Source organism: Prionailurus viverrinus, chromosome A3 (assembly GCF_022837055.1).
Source record: "Prionailurus viverrinus isolate Anna chromosome A3, UM_Priviv_1.0, whole genome shotgun sequence".
Lineage (NCBI taxonomy): Eukaryota > Metazoa > Chordata > Mammalia > Carnivora > Felidae > Prionailurus > Prionailurus viverrinus.
In genome coordinates, this window is record NC_062563.1 from 12,426,815 (window position 1) to 12,446,840 (window position 20,026).

General features: G+C 46.3%; 1 protein-coding gene across 2 annotated transcripts; it reads right to left on the minus strand.

Moving 5' to 3' along the window:
- Nucleotides 1-786: 786 nt before the first annotated feature.
- DDX27 (DEAD-box helicase 27) lies at nt 787-19,375 on the minus strand. Of its 2 annotated transcripts, none has more exons than XM_047853706.1 (21): nt 19,212-19,375; nt 16,887-17,033; nt 16,138-16,197; nt 15,718-15,883; nt 15,133-15,173; nt 14,920-15,006; nt 14,152-14,257; nt 12,518-12,691; nt 11,744-11,894; nt 9,083-9,182; nt 8,774-8,915; nt 7,746-7,899; nt 6,816-6,897; nt 6,539-6,716; nt 5,248-5,354; nt 4,927-5,029; nt 3,007-3,101; nt 2,789-2,912; nt 2,167-2,254; nt 1,075-1,149; nt 787-948 (listed from the first exon to the last, which is right to left on the minus strand). In XM_047853706.1, the coding sequence occupies exons 1-21, from the start codon at nt 19,302-19,304 to the stop codon at nt 930-932; spliced, it is 2,292 nt and encodes a 763-aa protein (XP_047709662.1). In that variant the 5' UTR covers nt 19,305-19,375; the 3' UTR covers nt 787-929. The 2 variants fall into 2 exon arrangements, with proteins under 2 accessions (XP_047709662.1, XP_047709661.1); XM_047853705.1 differs by having other exon boundaries at nt 16,138-16,200.
- Nucleotides 19,376-20,026: the final 651 nt, after the last annotated feature.

The following is a 20,026-nucleotide window of genomic DNA, read 5'->3' on the forward strand; positions in this document are numbered from 1 at the left end:
CACTCTCATTATCAAAGGAAACTATGAGAAAGGATGAGAACCTCTGTTCTACAGGGTAAAAGCTGGTTTTTGCAACAAAGAGCTAACTCATCCCTTCGGTCCCTTTGAGCTTCCATCTCTCCAGTAGCACTTCCACAGCACAGTCTGTCAGAGTATGGGTTCAGGTAGACCCTGGTTTCAAAAACCTGAATTCCCAACAGTGTAACTCTGGAAAGTTACTCCCTTGGCTTCTTTATCTGCAAAATGGGGCTAACTACCTCGCTCACAGGGTGTAGGCAATTTAAGGAGACTGTGCACCGTACACAGAACGTCTGGTACATGGCAGATGGTCACTAAATGATAGCTTTTAGGTCTTAGGACACATCAAGAGAACTTCTAGCAAGAACATCCTCCACAGCCACTCCTCTATAAGCATAGAAGATGCATAGGAAGTATATGGGGTAGACTATATTGAGGGAAGAGACAGGAATAAAATCTACAATTCAGATCGGTTTATTCTCTCCCAAAATATACTTCCTCTGTTTGGGGGGGGGGGGGTGTGTGTGTAGTATATATTATATATACACACGTACACACATTTTTAACTTGTAATTTTTTTTTTAATTTTTATTTAATCTCTATACCCAACATAGGGCTCAAACTCCCAACCCCGAGATCAAGAGTCACATGCTCCCTCAGCTGAGCCAACCAGGTACTCTTTGTGTGAAAGTTAATCAGTAAGAAGTGAGCCTTGGCTGACTCACAAGGATGCTTAGGAAATAGCTCTACATATCACCACCACTCCCAACCTTTTTTTCTTTTTTAATGTACAAATGACACACTAAATTTTTTAAAGTTTTTTTTACAAATGGAGAAAAGAGACCAAGCCAGGATGACTTCCCATAAGGAAGGGATCTAAGGGCTGCCCCACGAACTCCAGGCCACCACAGCTACTTCCTCCTCTTGTACCTACAAAGAAAATCAGCAGAGTGAAGACTAGCTCCCAAAGACAGAAACAAGGTGGAGCTTTCCCATGAAAGGTTTGTTCTCCAATCCCAGTCATAACCTCTGGCCCTCCAAAACTGCAAATATTACCTGGATTTAGATTTAAAGTTTCCTCCTCGTCTTTGGTGGTGCAAGCCCAACTGTTTCCTTTCTTCAAAGGAGGGGCTGTGGGTTCAAGAAGGTAAGATGCTGAAATGGCTGCTGGAAAGACAGATGATGTCCCAAAACCCCTACCGCCTGCTCCCACATGAGGCATCACTAATGCATCATTTTCAGGGCCTGAGGTTCTACACGTAGTGTTTTCCCCTGATTAAATATAGGACTGTGGAATTTAGGGCCCAGCTCCAAAAAAAAGACTCCCTTCTCATGCATATAAAACTAATTGGGGCACCTGGGTGGCTCAATTGGTTAAGCCTCTGACTTTCTGACTTCAGCTCAGGTCATGATCTCACAGTTTGTGGGTTCGAGCCTCGCATCGGGCTCTGTGCTGACAGCTCAGAGCCTGGAGCTGTTTTGGATTCTGTGTCTCCCCCTCTCTCTGCCCCTCCCCTGCTCACACTCAGCACTCTGTCTCTCAAAAATTAAACATTTTTAAAAACTAAAATAAACATTTAAAAAACAAAACAAAACTGGAGCACTGGCTTGGCTCAGTCAAGCATCCAACTCTTGGTTTGGGCTCAGGTCATGATCTCATGGTTCACGAGTTTGAGCCCCAGATCAGGCTTTGTGCTGACAGCGCAGAGCCTGCTTGGGATTCTCTCCCTCTCTCTTTCTGCCCCTCCCTTGCTCGCTTGCTCTCCCTCCCTCAAAATAAACTTAAAAAAATTTTTTTTTTTTTAGTTTTACAAAAATAAACTACTTGGGAAGCTTAATCTATCCCCATCCTGGGGTGGGGTGTGTATAACACATTCCTATGAGTAAAAAGGGATCCTCTGCTATTCTATTTCTGAACCAGAAATGTGCTGTTTCTCCTCCAAGGTAGGAGGGCCTTAATTCTTTCCTCCTATTCTCACTCTGGGATCCAGAGATGGGCTGTGGAGGGGGGAAGGTGTCAGACAAGAGCCCTTAAAATTAAGTATTATAAAGCTACAGGTATATGGGAATTGGGGAGCACAGAAGGAGGAAGAAGGTGTATAGCTTTAATCATAATATGAAGAACCCCATGATGACTTAAAACTCTACCCGGCTCGATACTGTTTCAAGGCCTTCTTGCTTGTGTTAGTAAGTTCTTCATCAAATACAGATTTCTTCAGCTGCTTTTGTTTCTTGGCTGTGCAGAGAAAGAACAGGTTACATATGTCCTCTTTGGCCTAAGCTCCCAAATCCAATCCTTAAGCTCAGGGTAATGGTTCCAAATTCAGTGAATGCTCTGGTCTGGTGATTTACTGACATGGAAACAAGACATCAATCAGGTCCCAGCAAAAAAGAGATGAGGAATTCAGAAGTGCCACATCTGAAGAACCACTCCAAAAGACGACTGCAGAATCCCAAAGTAAAAACCACTGAAATGTGAAATGGGCTGAAAGACTGACTTCACTTCTTTCTACCCTGACCCACTCCTCCAAGTAGCAGTTTGTAAGGACATAGGCTCCAGAGTCAGAAATGCCTGGGTTCAAATCCTAGCTGTCCCCACTAATCATGGGGTCACTTCCCCACTTGGGAACCCAAAACTGGACAGCTGTACACACTGGTGCACACTCATTACTCAAAAACTACAGGGTCTTATCATCCCTCCAATTTTCTCCCTGACCACAAGTACAAGTTTCAGGGAGAAGCCTCCTACCAGGCAGTCCCATCTGCCTACCGGGGACTCTTGCTGGCTCCTCTTCCGGCATTGCTCGGGCCCTCTTGGCTCTGCGATTCCTCTTGGCCAGCCGCTCAGCAAACATCTGTGCCTTAAGGATTTCAAACTGGGACCTTTCTTCTGCCTGGAAAGAAGGATGATGTGAGTATGGAACAGACCAGGAAGCCCTGACACATGCCACTGGGCCGGGACTCAACTCCGAAGGGAAACCCACTCACTGTCATCTCCCCCTTTTTCTTGGCATCCTTCATAAACTTCTTCCTCTTCTTCTTTCCTCTTAAGGCCAAGTCAAACTCCTGCAGAGCCTTGGCAACTAGGATGAGGAGACAACATGAGATTTCCAGTACTCTTTTGTATCTTTTTTTTTTTTTTAAAGCACTTTTTTTTTTTTAAAAGCACTTTTTTTTTTTTTTTTTTTCCCCTCTTAACGTTTATTTATTTTTGAGACAGAGAGAGACAGAACATGAACTGGGGAGGGTCAGAGAGAGAGGGAGGCACAGAATCTGAAACAGGCTCCAGGCTCTGAGCTGTCAGCACAGAGCCCGATGCGGGGCTCGAACTCATGGACCGTGAGCTCATGACCTGAGCTGAAGTCGGACGCTCAACCGACTGAGCCACCCAGGCGCCCCTTTTGTATCTTTTTTTAAAGACGTGCACGTATTTTAAATTGGTATGTAAGAGTTCAAAAAAAAAAAATGAGAAGCAGCAAATCATGTCCTTTCCTGGTGGTTACCTCCACCAAGTGGTAATCTCACTAAATCACATGCTTATTGCACTATTCCTCAACCCATTTGAGACATTATCTACCTCCTGTTATGAAAGATGATTTGGTTCACTTACAGTCCCAGACCTTTCCACAATATAACTATTTTTAACACAGAAACTTAACGTACACACACTCTAATTTTTTGTCCCATCAAATACAGGTGGTATTTCTTAAACTGCGGATACAACCTCTTAGCAGGGTAAGTTTGCAATCCCTAACAAAATAATAAATACACACACCCTCTGACCTACAGTTTCACTTTCAGGGATTTATCCTGCAAATCAAATATACTTGCTTAATTGTGAAAGGGCATTTGTACAGTTATTCACTACATGTTTACAACAGCAAGAAATTATAAACAACCTCAGTGTCCCTCAACAGTAAACTAATTAAATAAATTATAATCTACCCACGTGATGGAACACCGTGCACCCATTAAAAAAAAAGTTAACTAGGTACGTACCTGTATAAAATATAAGCTACAAAATTAAGTGGAAAAAGCAAGGCATATGGGGCACCTGGGTGGTTAAGTGTCAGTTGGTTAAGTGTTCTGACTCTTGGTTTCGGCTCAGGTCATGATTTCATAGTTCGTGGGTTTGAGCCCCGTGTCATGCTCTGTGCTGACAGCACACAGCCTGCTTGGGCTCTTTTTCTCCCTTTCTCTCTGCCCCCCCCCCCTCTTGTCAAAATAAATAAAATGAAAGAGAGAAAGAAAGAAACGAGAAAGAAAAGAAACTAGGTGTAGAAAAATCTGAATTCATTTGTGTGATAAAAAGGGGGGAGTGTAGGGAATACATATAAATATCTTCCCGACCTACTTTTTTTAAATTGTGGCAAAAAGGACAGAACACAAAATTTGCCCTTTTATGCATTCTACATCTACAATTCAGTAGCACTAATTACATTCACAGTGTTGCACAACCATCACCGTGATGTTTCTGTAACTCTTTCATCATCCCAAATGAAAGCTCTGTAACCATTAATAATAACTCCCTCCCCACAACCCCTGGTAATCTCTATTCTACTTTCTGCATTTATGGATTTGCCTCTCTAGGTACCTCATATAAGCAGAATCACAGATATCTGTCCTTCTGCGTATGGATCATTTCACTTGGCATGTATTCAAGGTTCACCCTTGCAGCACGTATCAGGTTGTACCACGTACTGTCGTTTTGTGTATCTGTTCATCTGCTGACAGACACAGGTTGCTTCTAACCCTTGGCTATTGTGAATCATGCTTTAATGGATACTGGCATAGAAGTATCCATTTGAGTCCCTGTTCTCAGTTCTTTTGGGAATAGACCTAGCAATGGCATTGCTGGGTTCCAAGATAATTCTGTGGTTAGCTTTTTGAGAGACCTCTCCAACATACTTTTTTCCTTCTTTCTCTCTTCCTTGGTCTGGAACCAACTCCTCTCAGGCTCGTGGTTCAGCACCTCTTTCCCCTTCTCCAGGAGCCGTTTTGCTGTGTTGATCTGTGGAAACAGCAAAAAGATGGCTGCTGTGAAACCTACATCTGAGGATACGTAACATGGCAGCTGCAAGAAGCCGCTGCCTGCAAATGTCTGGGGCTCCGATAACGTTTGGCAGACACAGCATTTCGGAAGGGCAGAGCCGGCAGGGGCTGCGGGCTCTGCTCTGTGGTCGGCTTTCTGCACTGTACTGCGGGCCACAGCCCTCTACGCGGCCACACCTGGACTTCTGACTGCTGCAACTCTTTCTCCTCAGCCTCGAGCTGCAGAACCGCATACACGTCCTTCTCCATTTTCTCAATCTTGTCCCGGAACTTGAGGATGACATCTCAAGGGAAGGGAACAAAACAATTTTTTAGCTGAGGATAAGTACTGTATAACTGATGAAAACAATATAAATGTGTATTTAGTGACGATAGAAAATGGGGATTTTTTACATGTTATTTCTCTGCTTAACAACAACCCCCTCCCCCGCCCCCGCCCCCCCCGCCCCCCCAAGAGCCTGTTGCTCTTGGAATAATCCAAACTCCTAAGCATGGCCCCTACCTACCTCTCTGAGCACCTATCTCCACCTTGCTCACTGTGCCCTGGGCCCTCTGGCTCTTCCTTCACTTTAATTTGCACACCAAGTCTGCTGCCTCAGAGGCTTTGCCCTGTTTTCCTCTGCTGGGCACACAGTCTCCAGAGCACTCACGGCTGCCTCGTTCTCCTGATTCAGGACTCAGCTCAAATGCCATCTGTTCAGAGGCCTTTCCTAAACAGCTTTCGAAAGTAGCATCTCTCCTCCTGTCATGCTAGATCACATCTATGATTTATTGTCTTTTTTCCACCAGAGTCTCAGCTGTTTTGCTTTCTGCTATATCCCTGATACCTAGAATAAACAGCACGAGGCACTTGGTAGTCCCAGGAACTGTTAGCTGACAGAATGAATGACGTGAAAATGAAAACGAGAGGAAAAAGACATCGTGAACGGAATAAAGGTCTCAAAGGATGTGGCCCAAATGCTAACGGTGAGCTCTTCCACTTACTGTTTTCTAATACTGAATATATATTATTTTTATAACTTTAAAAAACAATTTTTAGAAAGGATGTGCTTTATATGACCCCTACAGAGGAGAAGGAAAAGCATGAAAGATATCTAAAACATAGAAGTGCTGCCCTCTGCCCCCCTGTGAAAGGAAGGAGGGTGATTAGTAGGGATTTTACCCCAAAATGAAGCCTTCTCTTCCCAAAAGATGGAAAATAACCTAACAGTGGGGCACTCAGGGCACAAGTCTGTCATTGTTCCCTTTCACATAGAGAGAGACCAAAGCCCAGAGAGGCAAGGTGAGACCGGCCCAGGATCACTCAGCAAGGAAGGGGCAGGACTGGGATTCAAACCTGACTCCTGACCACAAGGCACCTGCTCTCACCTATTACCCTCTACCCCCAGCTCTGTCCCACAGAGTCTGACCTAGGACCCTGCCCTGCCCACCCCAACCACCCTGAGCTGCTGCAGTGGTGCCTGCTCACCTTGGGGAAGTATCCGGGCCTTCACAGGGGCTTTGGCGGCTTTTACGATCTCCTTCAGCATTTTCCGCTCCTCTTCTCCCACCAGAGACACTGAGCGCCCAGCCCTGCCAGCCCGCGCCGTTCGCCCCACTCGGTGGACATAATGCTTGATGGTGTTGGGCATCGTGAAGTTGATTACCTGGAAGGTCAAAGTCAGACCTGGGAGTTGGAGGGAAAGGGGACACAAGGAGGCACAAAGACTCCCACCAAAAGTTCAAGGAAGATATGAGCTGCTCACCGTTTTGACCCCCTCGATGTCAAGTCCACGGGCTGCCACATCTGTGGCCACAAGGATGTCAATCTGTTCGTCCTTAAAGCGCCTGGAAATAGCCACAAACAGATGTTCACTTGGATACTTAAGCCCAAAAACGCTTGCAGGAGCCTGAGCCAGCAGAGAGAACACCAATCCCTTTGGAGTCAAGCAGCAGAGTATAGATGGTCAGAGTGACCATCTGGACAAGATCCTAAACGTCAGACCATCTAATACTTCACACAACACCTTAAACATCCTGTAACACAGAACAAATGTAGTTTTGTTTATACCACCATAAGCCCCAACTCTACAAATACGAAAGTCAGGAACCACAGAGCTAGATTATAGGAAGTAGCAGATGCAAATGTCTTCCGCGTTCAAAACAGCCTTTCTTTATAAAAATAACTTTCAGCTGCCTATGATCTATGGGGATAGGTGGAGAATTCTAAAGGTTTCTCCCTGCCTACCAGCATGACTCCATTCTATGAGAATTAAACAAGAAAACACATGGAAAAACAAAGGGCAAGGGCACAGCAAAGTAAATGATGAGGAAATGGTGGCTGGCTTTGATTCCAAATCTCATTCTATCAGACCCAGGTATGCCCACTGCTCTGGAAAACCTATAAAGAACAAGACACATGCTATGTCCTCCCAAATCAGAATTTCCTGCTGTGGCCCCCTCAGCAGTTCCCACACTCTATCCTAGGGCATGAGTGTCATCTGCGAGACTACAAGGAGTTCTGAATGTGTCTGAGACAACCTTACAGCAGTGAAACTAAAATCTTTGAAGTAGGGAGTCGTGCTATCTGCATTCCATGCTACTGCTCTAACGTAACCTCTGTGTGGGATTTCCCCCCTTTCAAATGAGAGCCCTCTCTGAAGGATGGAGGGGAGCCTCAGGCCCCCGAAGTTTACCGGAGGGCCTCCAGCCGCTGTGTCTGTGACAGGTTGCCATGGAGCTCGCCCACCTGCAGCCCCATGAGCCCCAGGAGGATGTGCATGCGGTGGGCCTGCTTCTTGGTCTGGGTGAACAGCATCACGTGGTCAGTGAAGGTTCTTGTCAACAGAGCTGGAGAAGAGAGAAGAGTGAGCTGGAAGCCACCTCCAATACATACTCCCCACTCCCTCACCTATGAAGTGGCTGCTGTGCCTGGCACTGGAGAAGACAGGCTCACGTTCCAGGGCAGAGAAGAGAAGCCAATTCCCAAGTGTGATAAATGCTGTGGGAGAGTGAAAGCAAGACAGGGAGGCAGCTTTAGGGCTGGCCTCTCTAAAGAGGTGATACTAAGCTGAATGACAAAGTACAAGATTTGGGGGAAGATTTCAGGCAGAGGAAAGAGCAAATGTAAAGGCCCCGAGGCAAGACAAACTTGGTTTCAACGAAAGCAGGAGAGCATGGCTGGGCATCATGAGCAAAGGCACCAAGACTGAGGACTCCAGGCAGGCAGGGGCCAGGTCCCAGAGGGCCATACGGGACTTGCTAGGGAGTATAGATTGTGGTCTAAGTGCAATGGGGAGACACCAGAGGGTTGTAAATAGGGAGGTAACGTGAGCAAATGTTCACTAGTAAATGATCACTTTAAATGATCAGCAGTGTGGAGAAAGGGTTACCAAGGAACAAGAGTGGGAGTAGGAGCCAAGTACAAGGCCACTGCCAACAATTCAGGCAAGAGAGGCAGTAGCTTGAACCGAGGGCCAGAGGGGTGGTGGTGGGGGAAATAGCTATGTATTCAGCAGGACCGAAAGAGGACTGGACAGCAGGAAAGAGGTGAGGTGACAGAAAAAGGGGAGGAAGGACCTGTGGCCCACGTGGCAGAGCAAATAAATAAACAAGTACCATGCAACAGGTCTGGGGATCCTGAGAGAGGAGGTGTCAGGAAACACCCCACCGCTAGAGTGTGCCACCCACAAGGCCAAGGGAATCTGGCACCCTGGGCTTTCACCTGCCACGATGGCTTCCCGGTCCCCTTCCCGATTCGGCCGGATCCGGACAAACTCCTGCCTCAGGAAGGGGGCCACATCCGTGTTGCTGTTCACAAATATTCGGACGGGATTCTTCAAGGAGACAGAAGCCAGATCTTTTACCTGCCCAGCACAAAGACAGGAATGCTCACTGGCCTGCCAGGAGGCAGGGAGGTGGGGAGAGGAGGAGGCAGTGGAGGCAAGCCATGTTTGCCCCAGGCCCCCCGCTGCAGCCCAGGCAGGGTCCTCTGCACCCCTCCGTTCACCCCAGCAGAATTCCTGAGGCCCACCTCGTCCGTCATAGTGGCTGAGAAAAGCATCGTCTGGCGGTGGTGGGAACACATCCGGATGATCTCCTTCATCTGTTCCTCAAAGTACTCGTCCAGCATCCTGATACGCAGGGAGAAGGAATCAAGAGAAATGGACTGAGCTTGCATCTGTTGCAGTGATGTTGTAACTGGTTACGTTGCAGGCTCATTTATTGACTTATGAATTAGTACTGTTGGTTTAGCCGTTCACCAAGATTCACTAAGAACTATCATCTGGCCATGTTTGTTTTTATCTTTTTTTTTTTTTTGCAGAGCTATTTATAAGTTGCAGACATCACCACACCTTGACCCTAACTATCTCAGTGCACAATCCCTAAGGACCTTCTCCTACATAATCATAATGTCGTTATCACACCCAAAACGTTGAAGTGTTTGAGTAGTGTCTAAACTACAGTCCATATTGAAATATCCCTAACTATCTCCAAAATGTCATTTTATAGCTGTCTTTTTATGTTTTCAGTTCAGGAACCAAAGTTCCTACACTGCATTGGCTGTCATGTTTCTTTGGTCTCCCTTCATCCAGAAAAGTCTCCTCAAGCTTTTTCACATTCTGTCTTTGTCTGATTATTTCCCAGTGACCTGATTCAATAACTCATTGCTGCGAGAACGTGCAGGGATGCGGCTGTGCACCTCCCTCTCCATCTGGAGACAGACAGTCACTGACGTGAGTTTGATCACATGATTAAGGTGGGACCTGCCAGTTCTCTTCACTGTAAAGGAACCTTTTTCTTCTTGTAGATAATATTAATCAGTATAGGATTACATTAACTCCAATTTGTTCAACTGACCAAATCCTCTACAGTGTTTCTCCCTCCAGCTCAGGCTCCAGTCAAGGATCAGGTACCACATTTAGCTGTCATGGTCCTTGGTTGCCTTAATAAAGGCATTCTGGTCTTCTTGGTCTTCTGGGACATTAACATTTAAAAAAACTTTTTTAACATTTATTTATTTTGAGAGAGAGACACAGAGTGTGTGCACGCACGAGAGCAGGGGAGGGCGGGGGAAGGGGGGGAGGGAGGGAGGGGGAAGAGAGAGAGAGAGAGAGAGAGAGAGAGAGAGAGAGAGAGAGAGAATCCCAAGCAGGCACTGCACTGTCAGCACAGAGCCTACCGCAGGGCTCAAACTCATAAACTGCAAGATCATGACCTGAGCCAAAATCAAGACTCAGACGTTTTAACTGACTGAGCCACCCAGGCGCCTCTAGACATTAACACTTTTTAATACAATTCCCTTCCCCTTCAAAACCTAAATCAGATCATGTTCCCTTTGCTTAGAAAGATCTCCTTTATCTCCCTCAGGACTCAAGAATGGTTCATTTGCTCAGGGGGATTTAATCCATTATTCAATAAACACTTACCAAGCATCTGCTAGATACCAGACACAATCCTGGACATAGAGCAACAAGCTCTTCACAAATATGTTCCAGGGGAGAGGAGGGACACAACCACCACGGAACCATTCGGGTGACAATGTAGGAGGTAGGAAAGGTGTAACGCCTCAGAGAATGGAAGACAGAAGTGTTAGAGGGGCCAGCAAAGGCTCTTCCAGTAAGTAACAGCTGGAACAGAAACCTGAGGAACTAAAGGTTCAGTCCAAGCTGAGAGGACAGCAAGTGCAGAAGCCCCTTCATGGGCTGACAGGACTTCCCAATGGCTGCTTTGTGGGTGGACGATGAGGACACAGATGATGCGAAGAATTCTTCCCAGGACAACTGGAAGACAGGCCTGCCAAGCACTGAGATGGGAAGAGAGAGGAAGGGGCATATGGGGTCAGAAGTTCAGTTCAGGACCTGCTTAGTTTGGAGATGCTTCAACTGGAGAGGAAACCTGAACAGGCGCCTCATTCCCCTGCCTCCACCTCAATCATTAGTCCGGTTCGTTGAGGTTCATTCTGTTTGGTCATGAAGGAAAGAGGTAAGCAGATGGGAGCCATATGAGAGAAAGGGAGGGAGGGAGAGAGGGGGAGAGAGAGAGAAAGAGAGAGAAAGAGAGAGAGAGAGAGAGAGAGAGAGAGAGAGAGAAAGGAAGGAGGGAGGGGGTCCCCTATCTCAGTAACAGACTGTTGAATCCTCACCGTGCACCTGCCACTTCACCTGTATTACTCCTTGAATCCTCAACACCATGAGGAGGGTATTATTCTTAAATTTTGTTTTAATGTTTTTATTTATTCTTGAGAGAGAGAGAGAGAGAGAGAGAGAAACCGCATGAGCAGGGGAGGGGCAGAGAGGAGACAGAATCCAAAGCGAACTCCAGGCTCTGAGCTGTCAGCACAGAGCCCCACGAGGTTCTCAAACCCACGAACCGTGAGACCTTGACCTGAGCCGAAGTCGGACGCTCAACTGACTGAGGCACCCAGGCGCCCCTTGGTGGGTATTTATTCTTATCCCTCACTTATATTTCCAAATCTCAGGAAGTGGCAAAGCCAGAATCTGATCTATCCTCCCTCTTCACTGTCACATTATAGAGAGAGAAAAAAAGCAAAATAATCCAGGCTAATGAGGAAGAGGTCCAAATGTGAGCAGCTAAACTGGCATCGCACACATGGCTATGGCAAGATCCATGCAGAATAATGTGGTGGCCACAGGACCTCAGAGCACCTGGGGCCTCACCATTCCAGGTGTACCTGTCAGCCTCATCCAGGATGAGCACCTCGATACTGCTCAGGTGGAAGGAAGGGCAGTTGTGGAGGTGATCGATGAGCCGGCCTGGGGTGGCGATGAGGATGTCAGGCGCTGCCCTAAGAGCTGCTTCCTGAGACTTCACATCCAGGCCCCCTGCAGAGAAGAGCCCCCCCCCCCCCGACAGGTGGTCAATTCAGTCAGTGGTTCATCGGTATTGACTGGGCCCTGCCACCTGCCATGTCTCATCCCAGATGCAGGGGAAAGAGCAGAGGACAAGACTGGCAAAGGCCCTGCTCGTGTGGATTTAAAAACACTGGGAGAGGCAGATCATTACATTACAATCGTGCTAAGTGTGAAAAAAGATGATGACAGGAAGACACTTCAGAATAGGTGGATTCAAACACACAAGGACTGACAGAAGCAGCTGCTGTGAAAACTAATGCTTTCTACATTACCTCCGACTTCCCCCTGCACAGGGAAGGGAACTGTTAAAGAACAGTTATCACATAACATCATCAGAAATATTCTGCCCCAAATATTTGATTCTTTATTCATACAAACCAAAAATTACATCCTAAATTGGTTTAGTACCAAGAAAATTTTTTTGCCCCAAATCTTGGAAGTTTCATTTTTTAAGGCTGGTTAAGTCTCAGTTAAGCCCCCCCCCACTATCTACTTCGACTACACCTCGTCTGCTTTTTCAGTGGGTTTAATCGTAGGAAGGCTTTCCCACCCGCCACCACGTCACAGTCTCTCAGGGACAGCCAGACACTCACCCACAGCCAGGCAGGTGGTAATGTTGCAGAACTGAGCCAGCTGCTTGGTTACAGAGTGCACCTGGATGCCCAGTTCTCGGGTGGGAACCAGCACGAGCACGCGGGTGACAGGAGCCTGGCGGGGTTTGTAGATCAGACGCTCCAAGACAGGGAGGGCAAAAGCAGCAGTTTTACCTGTGGGAAAAGGTAGCAGCAAAGCAGTGAGGGGAGCTTCAGTCCCTTCCAGATTCAGGTATTCACCTGAGCCCAGAAAACCTACGTATCTGTTCAGGAGGAAATGAAGCAAATTTGTTTTTCATAAAGCTTTTTTTTCTGGTTTTAAACCACAGCATCCATGTAAACAATCTGAGAAGTACAAAAACAAATATGAAAATAATAAAAATCACCCACAATTCAGCCAGAGATAAAGCACCAATATAATGGTATCTATATTACCAATATTCTTCTGAACGGACAGAAATATAAAAAGACAAATTTAAGGCAATAACACTATATATTCTGTTCAGTAATCCCCGTTTAAAAAAAGCACCGTGTTAACGGTGCCTGGCTGGCTCAGTTGGCAGAACATGCAGCCCTTGATCTCAGGATCGTGAGTTAAGAGACTCATGTTGGGGGTAGACATTACTTAAAAAAAAAAAAAAAATGTATTTCCTGTTTCTTTAAATACGTTTATTTTAATGGTTGCATAATATTCTATCACATGACTATTTCTACTCTATAATTAACTGTACTGATATGAAACACCGTGATGAACATGTTTTATAAAATCCTTACTCCCATTAGAGCAGCGACAAGAAGTCATGGTCACAGAGATACCCTAATAGGATATTCACAGGACACAGATTTCAGGGGAGTCTGGTGAAGGTCATGTTATTTATACATAAGCCCCAGTCACAGGAGTGAAGATTTTATGAAAGGAGTGTTCATCACAACCTTGTATATTAGTGCAGTTAATTGCAGAGTAAAAATAGTTACATAATAGAATACCATGCAACCATTTTTTAAAAATGAAGAGTATTTTAAAAAATAAGAAAATGTAGGAGCGCCTGAGTGGCTCAGTCAATTAAGCACCAGACTCTTGATCTTGGCTCAGGTCATGATCTTGCAGTTCCTGGGGTCGAGACACACATCGGGATCTCACAGAGTGGAGCCTGCTTGGGATTCTTTCTCTCCCTGTCTCTCTCTATCCCTCCCCTGCTCTCACTCTCAAAATAAATAAATAAATATTTTTTAAAAATAAGAAAATATAATGTTGAGGTTTTTTTTTTAAGGAAATTAATAAACAGAATATACAGTGTTACTGCATTACAGTTTATATTTATATATATATTTTTAATATTTAGTCATTTTTGAGAGAGAGAATGTGAGCAGGGGAGGGGCAGAGAGAGAGAGAGAAGGGGCAGAGAGAGGGGAACAGAGGATCCAAAGCAGGCTCCTTGCTGACAGCAGTGAGCCCAACACGGGGCTCGAACTCATGAACCGTGAGATCATGACCTGAGCTGAAGTTGGACATTCAACCGACTGAGCCACCCAGGTGCCCCTATATTTGCATATTTAGCAAAGGTGGCCCTTGGGTAAATCAACATAGACCCTTGCTGCAGGTTGAACACCCTCCTTCTGCCTCTTCCTCTTACCTGTCCCAGTGGCTGCACAGGCACAGATATCCTTCCCCAACAGACCCACAGGTATGCATGCCTTCTGAATCGGGGTGGGCTGCTTGAAGCCCATGGCTGTAATGGCCTGAACAGAAAAGACAGGGTCACACAGGAGGGGGAGGAGGAGTCCCAACATGAAACAAGCAGGTGGTGACTGCTTCAATCCCTCCCATTCATTCCGCATTTATCAAGTGCCTACTGTGTGGGAGGCCTGTTCTAAGCATGGAGGACACAGCACTACACCAAAGAAATAAAAACCCCACCTTGGCAATCTTACAATCTGGTAGGAAAAAAAAAGACCAGAAAGAAACACATGCCACATGGAGATAAATGCTATGGAGAAAACTACAGCAGACAAGGGGGTTTGGGAGGAGGACAATTTACAGTAGGATCAGGGAATGTCTCACTGAGCAAAGGACACTGAGTAGAACCCTGAAAGAGGTGAGGAGCACCCCAACAAGATTACTGAAAAAATCTTCCAGGCAGAGGGAGCAGGAAGTGCCAAGACCTTGAGAAGAAGACACCTAACCTTTCTGAGGGCCAGTGAGGAGGCCAAAGAGTGAGGAGACATATCAGAGGGGACCAGAAGGGGCAGAGCCTTACAAGCCAAAAGGGAACTTTTTGTGTAAGAGGGTTCTTTGGCAGTTGTGTGGACAACAGAATTCAGGGAGGCAAAGAGCCCAGTTTACGGCCAGTTTATTGCCCAGTGACTGCAATAATCCCATGGTTGCTAAAAGAAGCCAATACCTTCAGAAGAGGGCGAGAAAGGTTCATGTCCTGGAAGGAGAGGTTTTCATCATACTGGGATGCATCTTCAAAAAATCCTCCCGCTTCCTACACCGGGAAATCAAAAGATGGACCAAGAATTCAGCAAAATGGGCCTAAGAAAACTAACTGGCCTCAAAAATCCAGTCAGGATGCAAAAATAAGCTGCACACTGTTGTCCACGCTCATACGCACCTGTCCTTTCTTCTTCTTCCGCTCCTTTACTTTGAGTGTATCTGTGGAGAAAAACAGACCTGACAATCAGGGCTTGTGCTTACTGAGCATGTACAATCTGCTAGATGCGGTCCTAAGTGCTTTATGTGGACACCTCACTGAATCTACCCAACAGCCTGAGGGAGCTACTGTCATTAGCCTCGGTTCACAGGTGAGGACACCAAGCAGCAAACCGGGCAAGTCCCAGAGACCACCGTGCTGTATTATCATATTTTAGCACTCGTTTCTGCAAGAAATAATTACAGAGCACCCTTTTCATGGCGGGGCCCATCTGAGGTGGGATGTGGGGGACCTATCACCCCAAATAGGTCTGAATCTTAGAGGTGCCAGCAGCTGTGTGGGGCTGGGGATGGGGAAAAGGGTACAGTCTGCCTGCAAAGTACGACAACCATAACAAAATCCCAAGAAAAAAGAGAAGCTAGAAGGAGTTTAACAAGGAGATCTTAAATGGAACTGTGTAGAAGAACATAGGAAATCCTACAGAGGAAAGGCAGACCCTTTCCAACTTCTTGTCCCCCATTCTGACATCGCCTCTGTAGCATCCACCTGCTTTGGTGAGGATGTTCTCATCAGCTGATGAGTAATCAGTCTCTGAGTCTTCATCTTCTGGGCCTTCCTCATCCTTCCCTTCAAGGTCTTCCTGCTCCTCCAGTTCAGAGCCCTCCTTTGCTTCCTTCTCCTTCTCTGACTTCCCAGACTTGGCTTCTTTATCCTGGAAAAAATATTTTAATAAAGCAAGGCAACTACAAAACTTCAGGAAATCCAGAACCTCTGAAGAGCAATCTCATGCTCTCCAGCCTGGGCAGAACTCTATGTGGATTCTTAAGGAATATTAACCACAGACAAAGAGAAGCCTGTCTGCACCAGACATTCTCCAGTTCATACTTAAAGAAAAATGGTGGGGTTGTGTTGAGGGTAAAGCTCAGGGCTTAACTACACACAGAAGTACCTGCTCTGCTTTCTCACCTCTGTTTTCCTTTTCTTGCGAACTTTCTCAATCTTCTCATCTAATGTAGTAGCTGCCCTCTGCTGATAAAAATAGATGAAAAAGAAACACACATATGGGAAAGAGACAAAGCAAGATTTCTCTGAGGGTTGGGTCTCAAATGTTACTACAGAAAAGGCTTGTCTGTCCTTGGACAGATTAATCAATCTGCAGATTATTCACAACAAGAACAACAACAAACATAACAAATAGTCAACTGTGAAAAATCCTGACCTGGAACCAAGAACATCTATATTTTAGAAGGTGTTTACTATTTACAACAATATAATTACCAAGAGAGGTCACATTTGTATCTGAATGCTACTTAGAAAAACCCTTCCCCATGCCAATCAGACAGAATTTATTTGTGATTTTTTTCCCCTTTTCAGTATGTTTTTAGAGAATGCCTTTCCTAATGAAGGAAATAAGATATTTCTGATACATTAAAAATAAGATATTTCTGATACAGATTCTGATCATCTGTAGATCAATTCATGTGTTTGTAACTAGTCTGTAATACACCTATTTTGCAATATTTTACACATTTGTTTTAGTCAAGACTATGGGTTATTTGTGACTGCTTCTCCCCACCCCACGTGTTTATTTCCAAGAGTTCCAGTGTCTGTTGAATGTAAGCAAGTGGCAAAAGGCAGTGAGGTCCAGGCTAGACTCCGAAACCTACTGTCCAACTCTACCAGGCCTGGAACTGCCTATCTCTGTCAGTTCTCACCTTCTTCTTGAGCTGGCTCATGACATCAGCCATGGCCCAGCTGCCATCGTATGCCCCCTCCTTCTCAGTGAAAACAAAGTCAGGGTTGAAATCAGCACTACGGTTCTTCTGCAAGGCTTTCTGCTTTCTGCCCAGTACAATGGGCCCCTGGGAAGAGGGAGAAACAGAGTGACTACGGTACTGAGATGAAAGAGTATAGAACAGGAATCTACAATTGTGGCAGATTTTTTTTTTTTTTTTTAATTTTTTTTTTTTAACGTTTATTTATTTTTGGGACAGAGAGAGACGACAGAGCATGAATGTGGGAGGGGCAGAGAGAGAGGGAGACACAGAATTGGAAACAGGCTCCAGGCTCTGAGCCATCAGCCCAGAGCCTGACGCGGGGCTCGAACTCACGGACCGCAAGATCGTGACCTGGCTGAAGCCGGACGCTTAACCAACTGCGCCACCCAGGCGCCCCTGTGGCAGATTTTAACACAGCTCTCTCAGTAACTGATAGGTTAAGCAGACAAAAATTAAGTGTCTGTAGAAAACCTGAAGAGTACAATAAGCTTCTTTCCAGTGAACATGTAGAGAACACTGCACCCACCATTATAGAATGTGTATTCGGAACAAACATGGAATAGGTACAAAAACTGATCACATAGGAGGCTTTTAAGCAAATCTTCAAAGTTTCTTTTTTTTTTAATTTTTTTTTTAACGTTTTTATTTATTTTTGAGACAGAGAGAGACAGAGCATGAACAGGGGAGGGCCAGCGAGAGGGAGACACAGAATCTGAAACAGGCTCCAGGCTCTGAGCTGTCAGCACAGAGCACGGACCGCGAGATCATGACCTGAGCCGAAGTCGGCCGCTTAACTGACTGAGCCACCCAGGTGCCCCGAAATCTTCAAAGTTTCAAAGAATCAATATTACACAGATTATTTTCTCTTGCTGCAATTCAATTAAGTTAGAAATCAGTAACAAGGGGCGCCTGAGTGGCTCAGTCAGTTGAGCGTCTGACTCTTGCTTTTGGCTCAGGTCATGACCCCATGGTCATTGTATCAAGCCCTACATCTGGCTCTGTGCCGAGCATGGAGCCTTCTTAAGATTCTCTCTCTCCCTCTGCCCCCTCCCCCACTCATGCTTTCTCTAAAATTAAAAAAAATTTTTTTTAATCAATAACAAAAACCCATACATGTGAAAACTGGAAAGGAAGGAAGACTGGCTGAACTATGGCTTCCAAGAACTACAAAGTGCTATGCTGACTTTTTTCCTTACTTGAGTTAAATAATTTCATGAGAACTCTCACGCTAAACTTTGTTAGTAGTAATGATTGCATATCATTTCTTGGCTACTCAGTTTAACTATCGATAGCTGTATAGCACTTCATATATCAACTTTGGCGTCATCATTTTATGATAGTTTTACATTCAAGAAATAAAAAGATTCTAGCTGCTAAGCAGAGAACACCCTGGGGGAAGAGGGTGCAAGAGAGGTGGCAAGAAAAGAGCTGGAGATCAAATATGTTAGGATGCTAGGTCCCCAAGCACAAGGTCTCAGTAGCATGGACTACGGTGGGAGCAGTGTGGTTGGAGAAAGGGGGAGAAGCTTAAGAGAGATTCTTGAGCTAGCCTGCACAAGACTGGAGGGGGGTGAGGAGGAAGCTGTCAAGGTTGACACCCAGGTTTCTGGCTTGAGATGGAGCAGATTGGCAAGGTGAGGGAGACCAGAGTTCAACTTTGGTGCTGAATTTGTTGAGGCCCCGGGTCACTCAAGTGGAGGTGTCTGTAGGCAGATGAGGCCACCATGGGGCAAACACCCAGGCTGGATCTTTCAAGGCTGAGCATCTTTTTCATGACACGATTCCTCTTTTAACTGCCATAGTGCTTAAAGTCTGTAACCGTCCCACCCAACATGAGCTTCAGGAGAATGGTGTCCTTGCCCATCTTGTTCACTGCTGTGTCCCGAACGCTCAACACTAGGTGTAGCACACGTAAGTGTTCAATAAATACTGGCTTAATGAACGAATCCCTGATCAGGAATTAGGCCTGGCCTCGCCCCTGGGTCTCTACTACGCAGGGCGTGGATTCAACATGAGGTCAGTGATGGACACTGAGTTCACCAAGACGACACAGCACGCTGCCGGCACCGGAGCGGAGGTGATGAAAAGTTAGTGGCGAGCAAACTGAAGAAGATCTTGGGGCCCCCTTCCAGGGACACTTGCCGGTCTGGCAGGAGGCCGCCGAGGAGTTGAGGGCAGGGGCCTGAAGAAGCATGGAGAAAGGAAGCAGTAACAGAAATATGAATGCGCGCCGCAGCGCCCCGAACCCAGATAGGCTCATACCTCCTCCTCCTCGTCCGCGGAGTCAGACTCAGGCTCCACCGGCACCTCGTCATCTTCGCCTATGGTCCCGATTAAACCCAACTCTGCCAGCATGCTGCCGCAGCACCACTTCCGTAAACCAGCTCGCGCGCAGGCCGGCCCTTAACTTGCCCAAGACCTCCTTGTCGCCACTGCGCATGTGCCGACCTCACTTCCGCTTGGGGGCAGGCCCCGTGGCGCTCCCTTCCCCCATCGCGGAGTGCGCACGCGGCAATCTAGGAGGTAGCTTGGGGTGACGGGTGTTGGGTGACGGGCTAGGCGGGGCTGGGCTTCGGTGAAGTCCTTTGTCTTGCTTGGTTTGCCGGTCGAAGTGTGCGCGGTGCGAGGTGGTGCGCCGGCCTAGCCCACTCTGTGCGTGTGTATTTACGGACAGTTGTGGAAGAATGTACAGTGAACTCTTAGCGGGGAATGCCACTGCCTACTAGAATTCATGTGTTTTTATTTTCCTCTTAGATTTTTTTCCACATTAACATTTATCTTCATAAAGAAAAAAAAGTTAAAAAGAATAGCTAACACACAGTGCTAGCGGGGGAGGGGCAGGAGAGAGGGCGACACAGAATCTAAAGCAGGCTCCAGGATCTGAGCTGTCAGCACAGAGTCCGACTCAGGGCTGGAACCTGAGCTGAAGTCCGACTTAGCCACCCCCCAGATAGCTAACACATAGAAGTTACGGTGTGCCGAGAACTGATTAGAACTGATTACGGTACTTTTACGTGCATTAACTAATTTAGTCCTCATAGCAACCCTAGCAGAAGGTACCATTATTATCGACATTT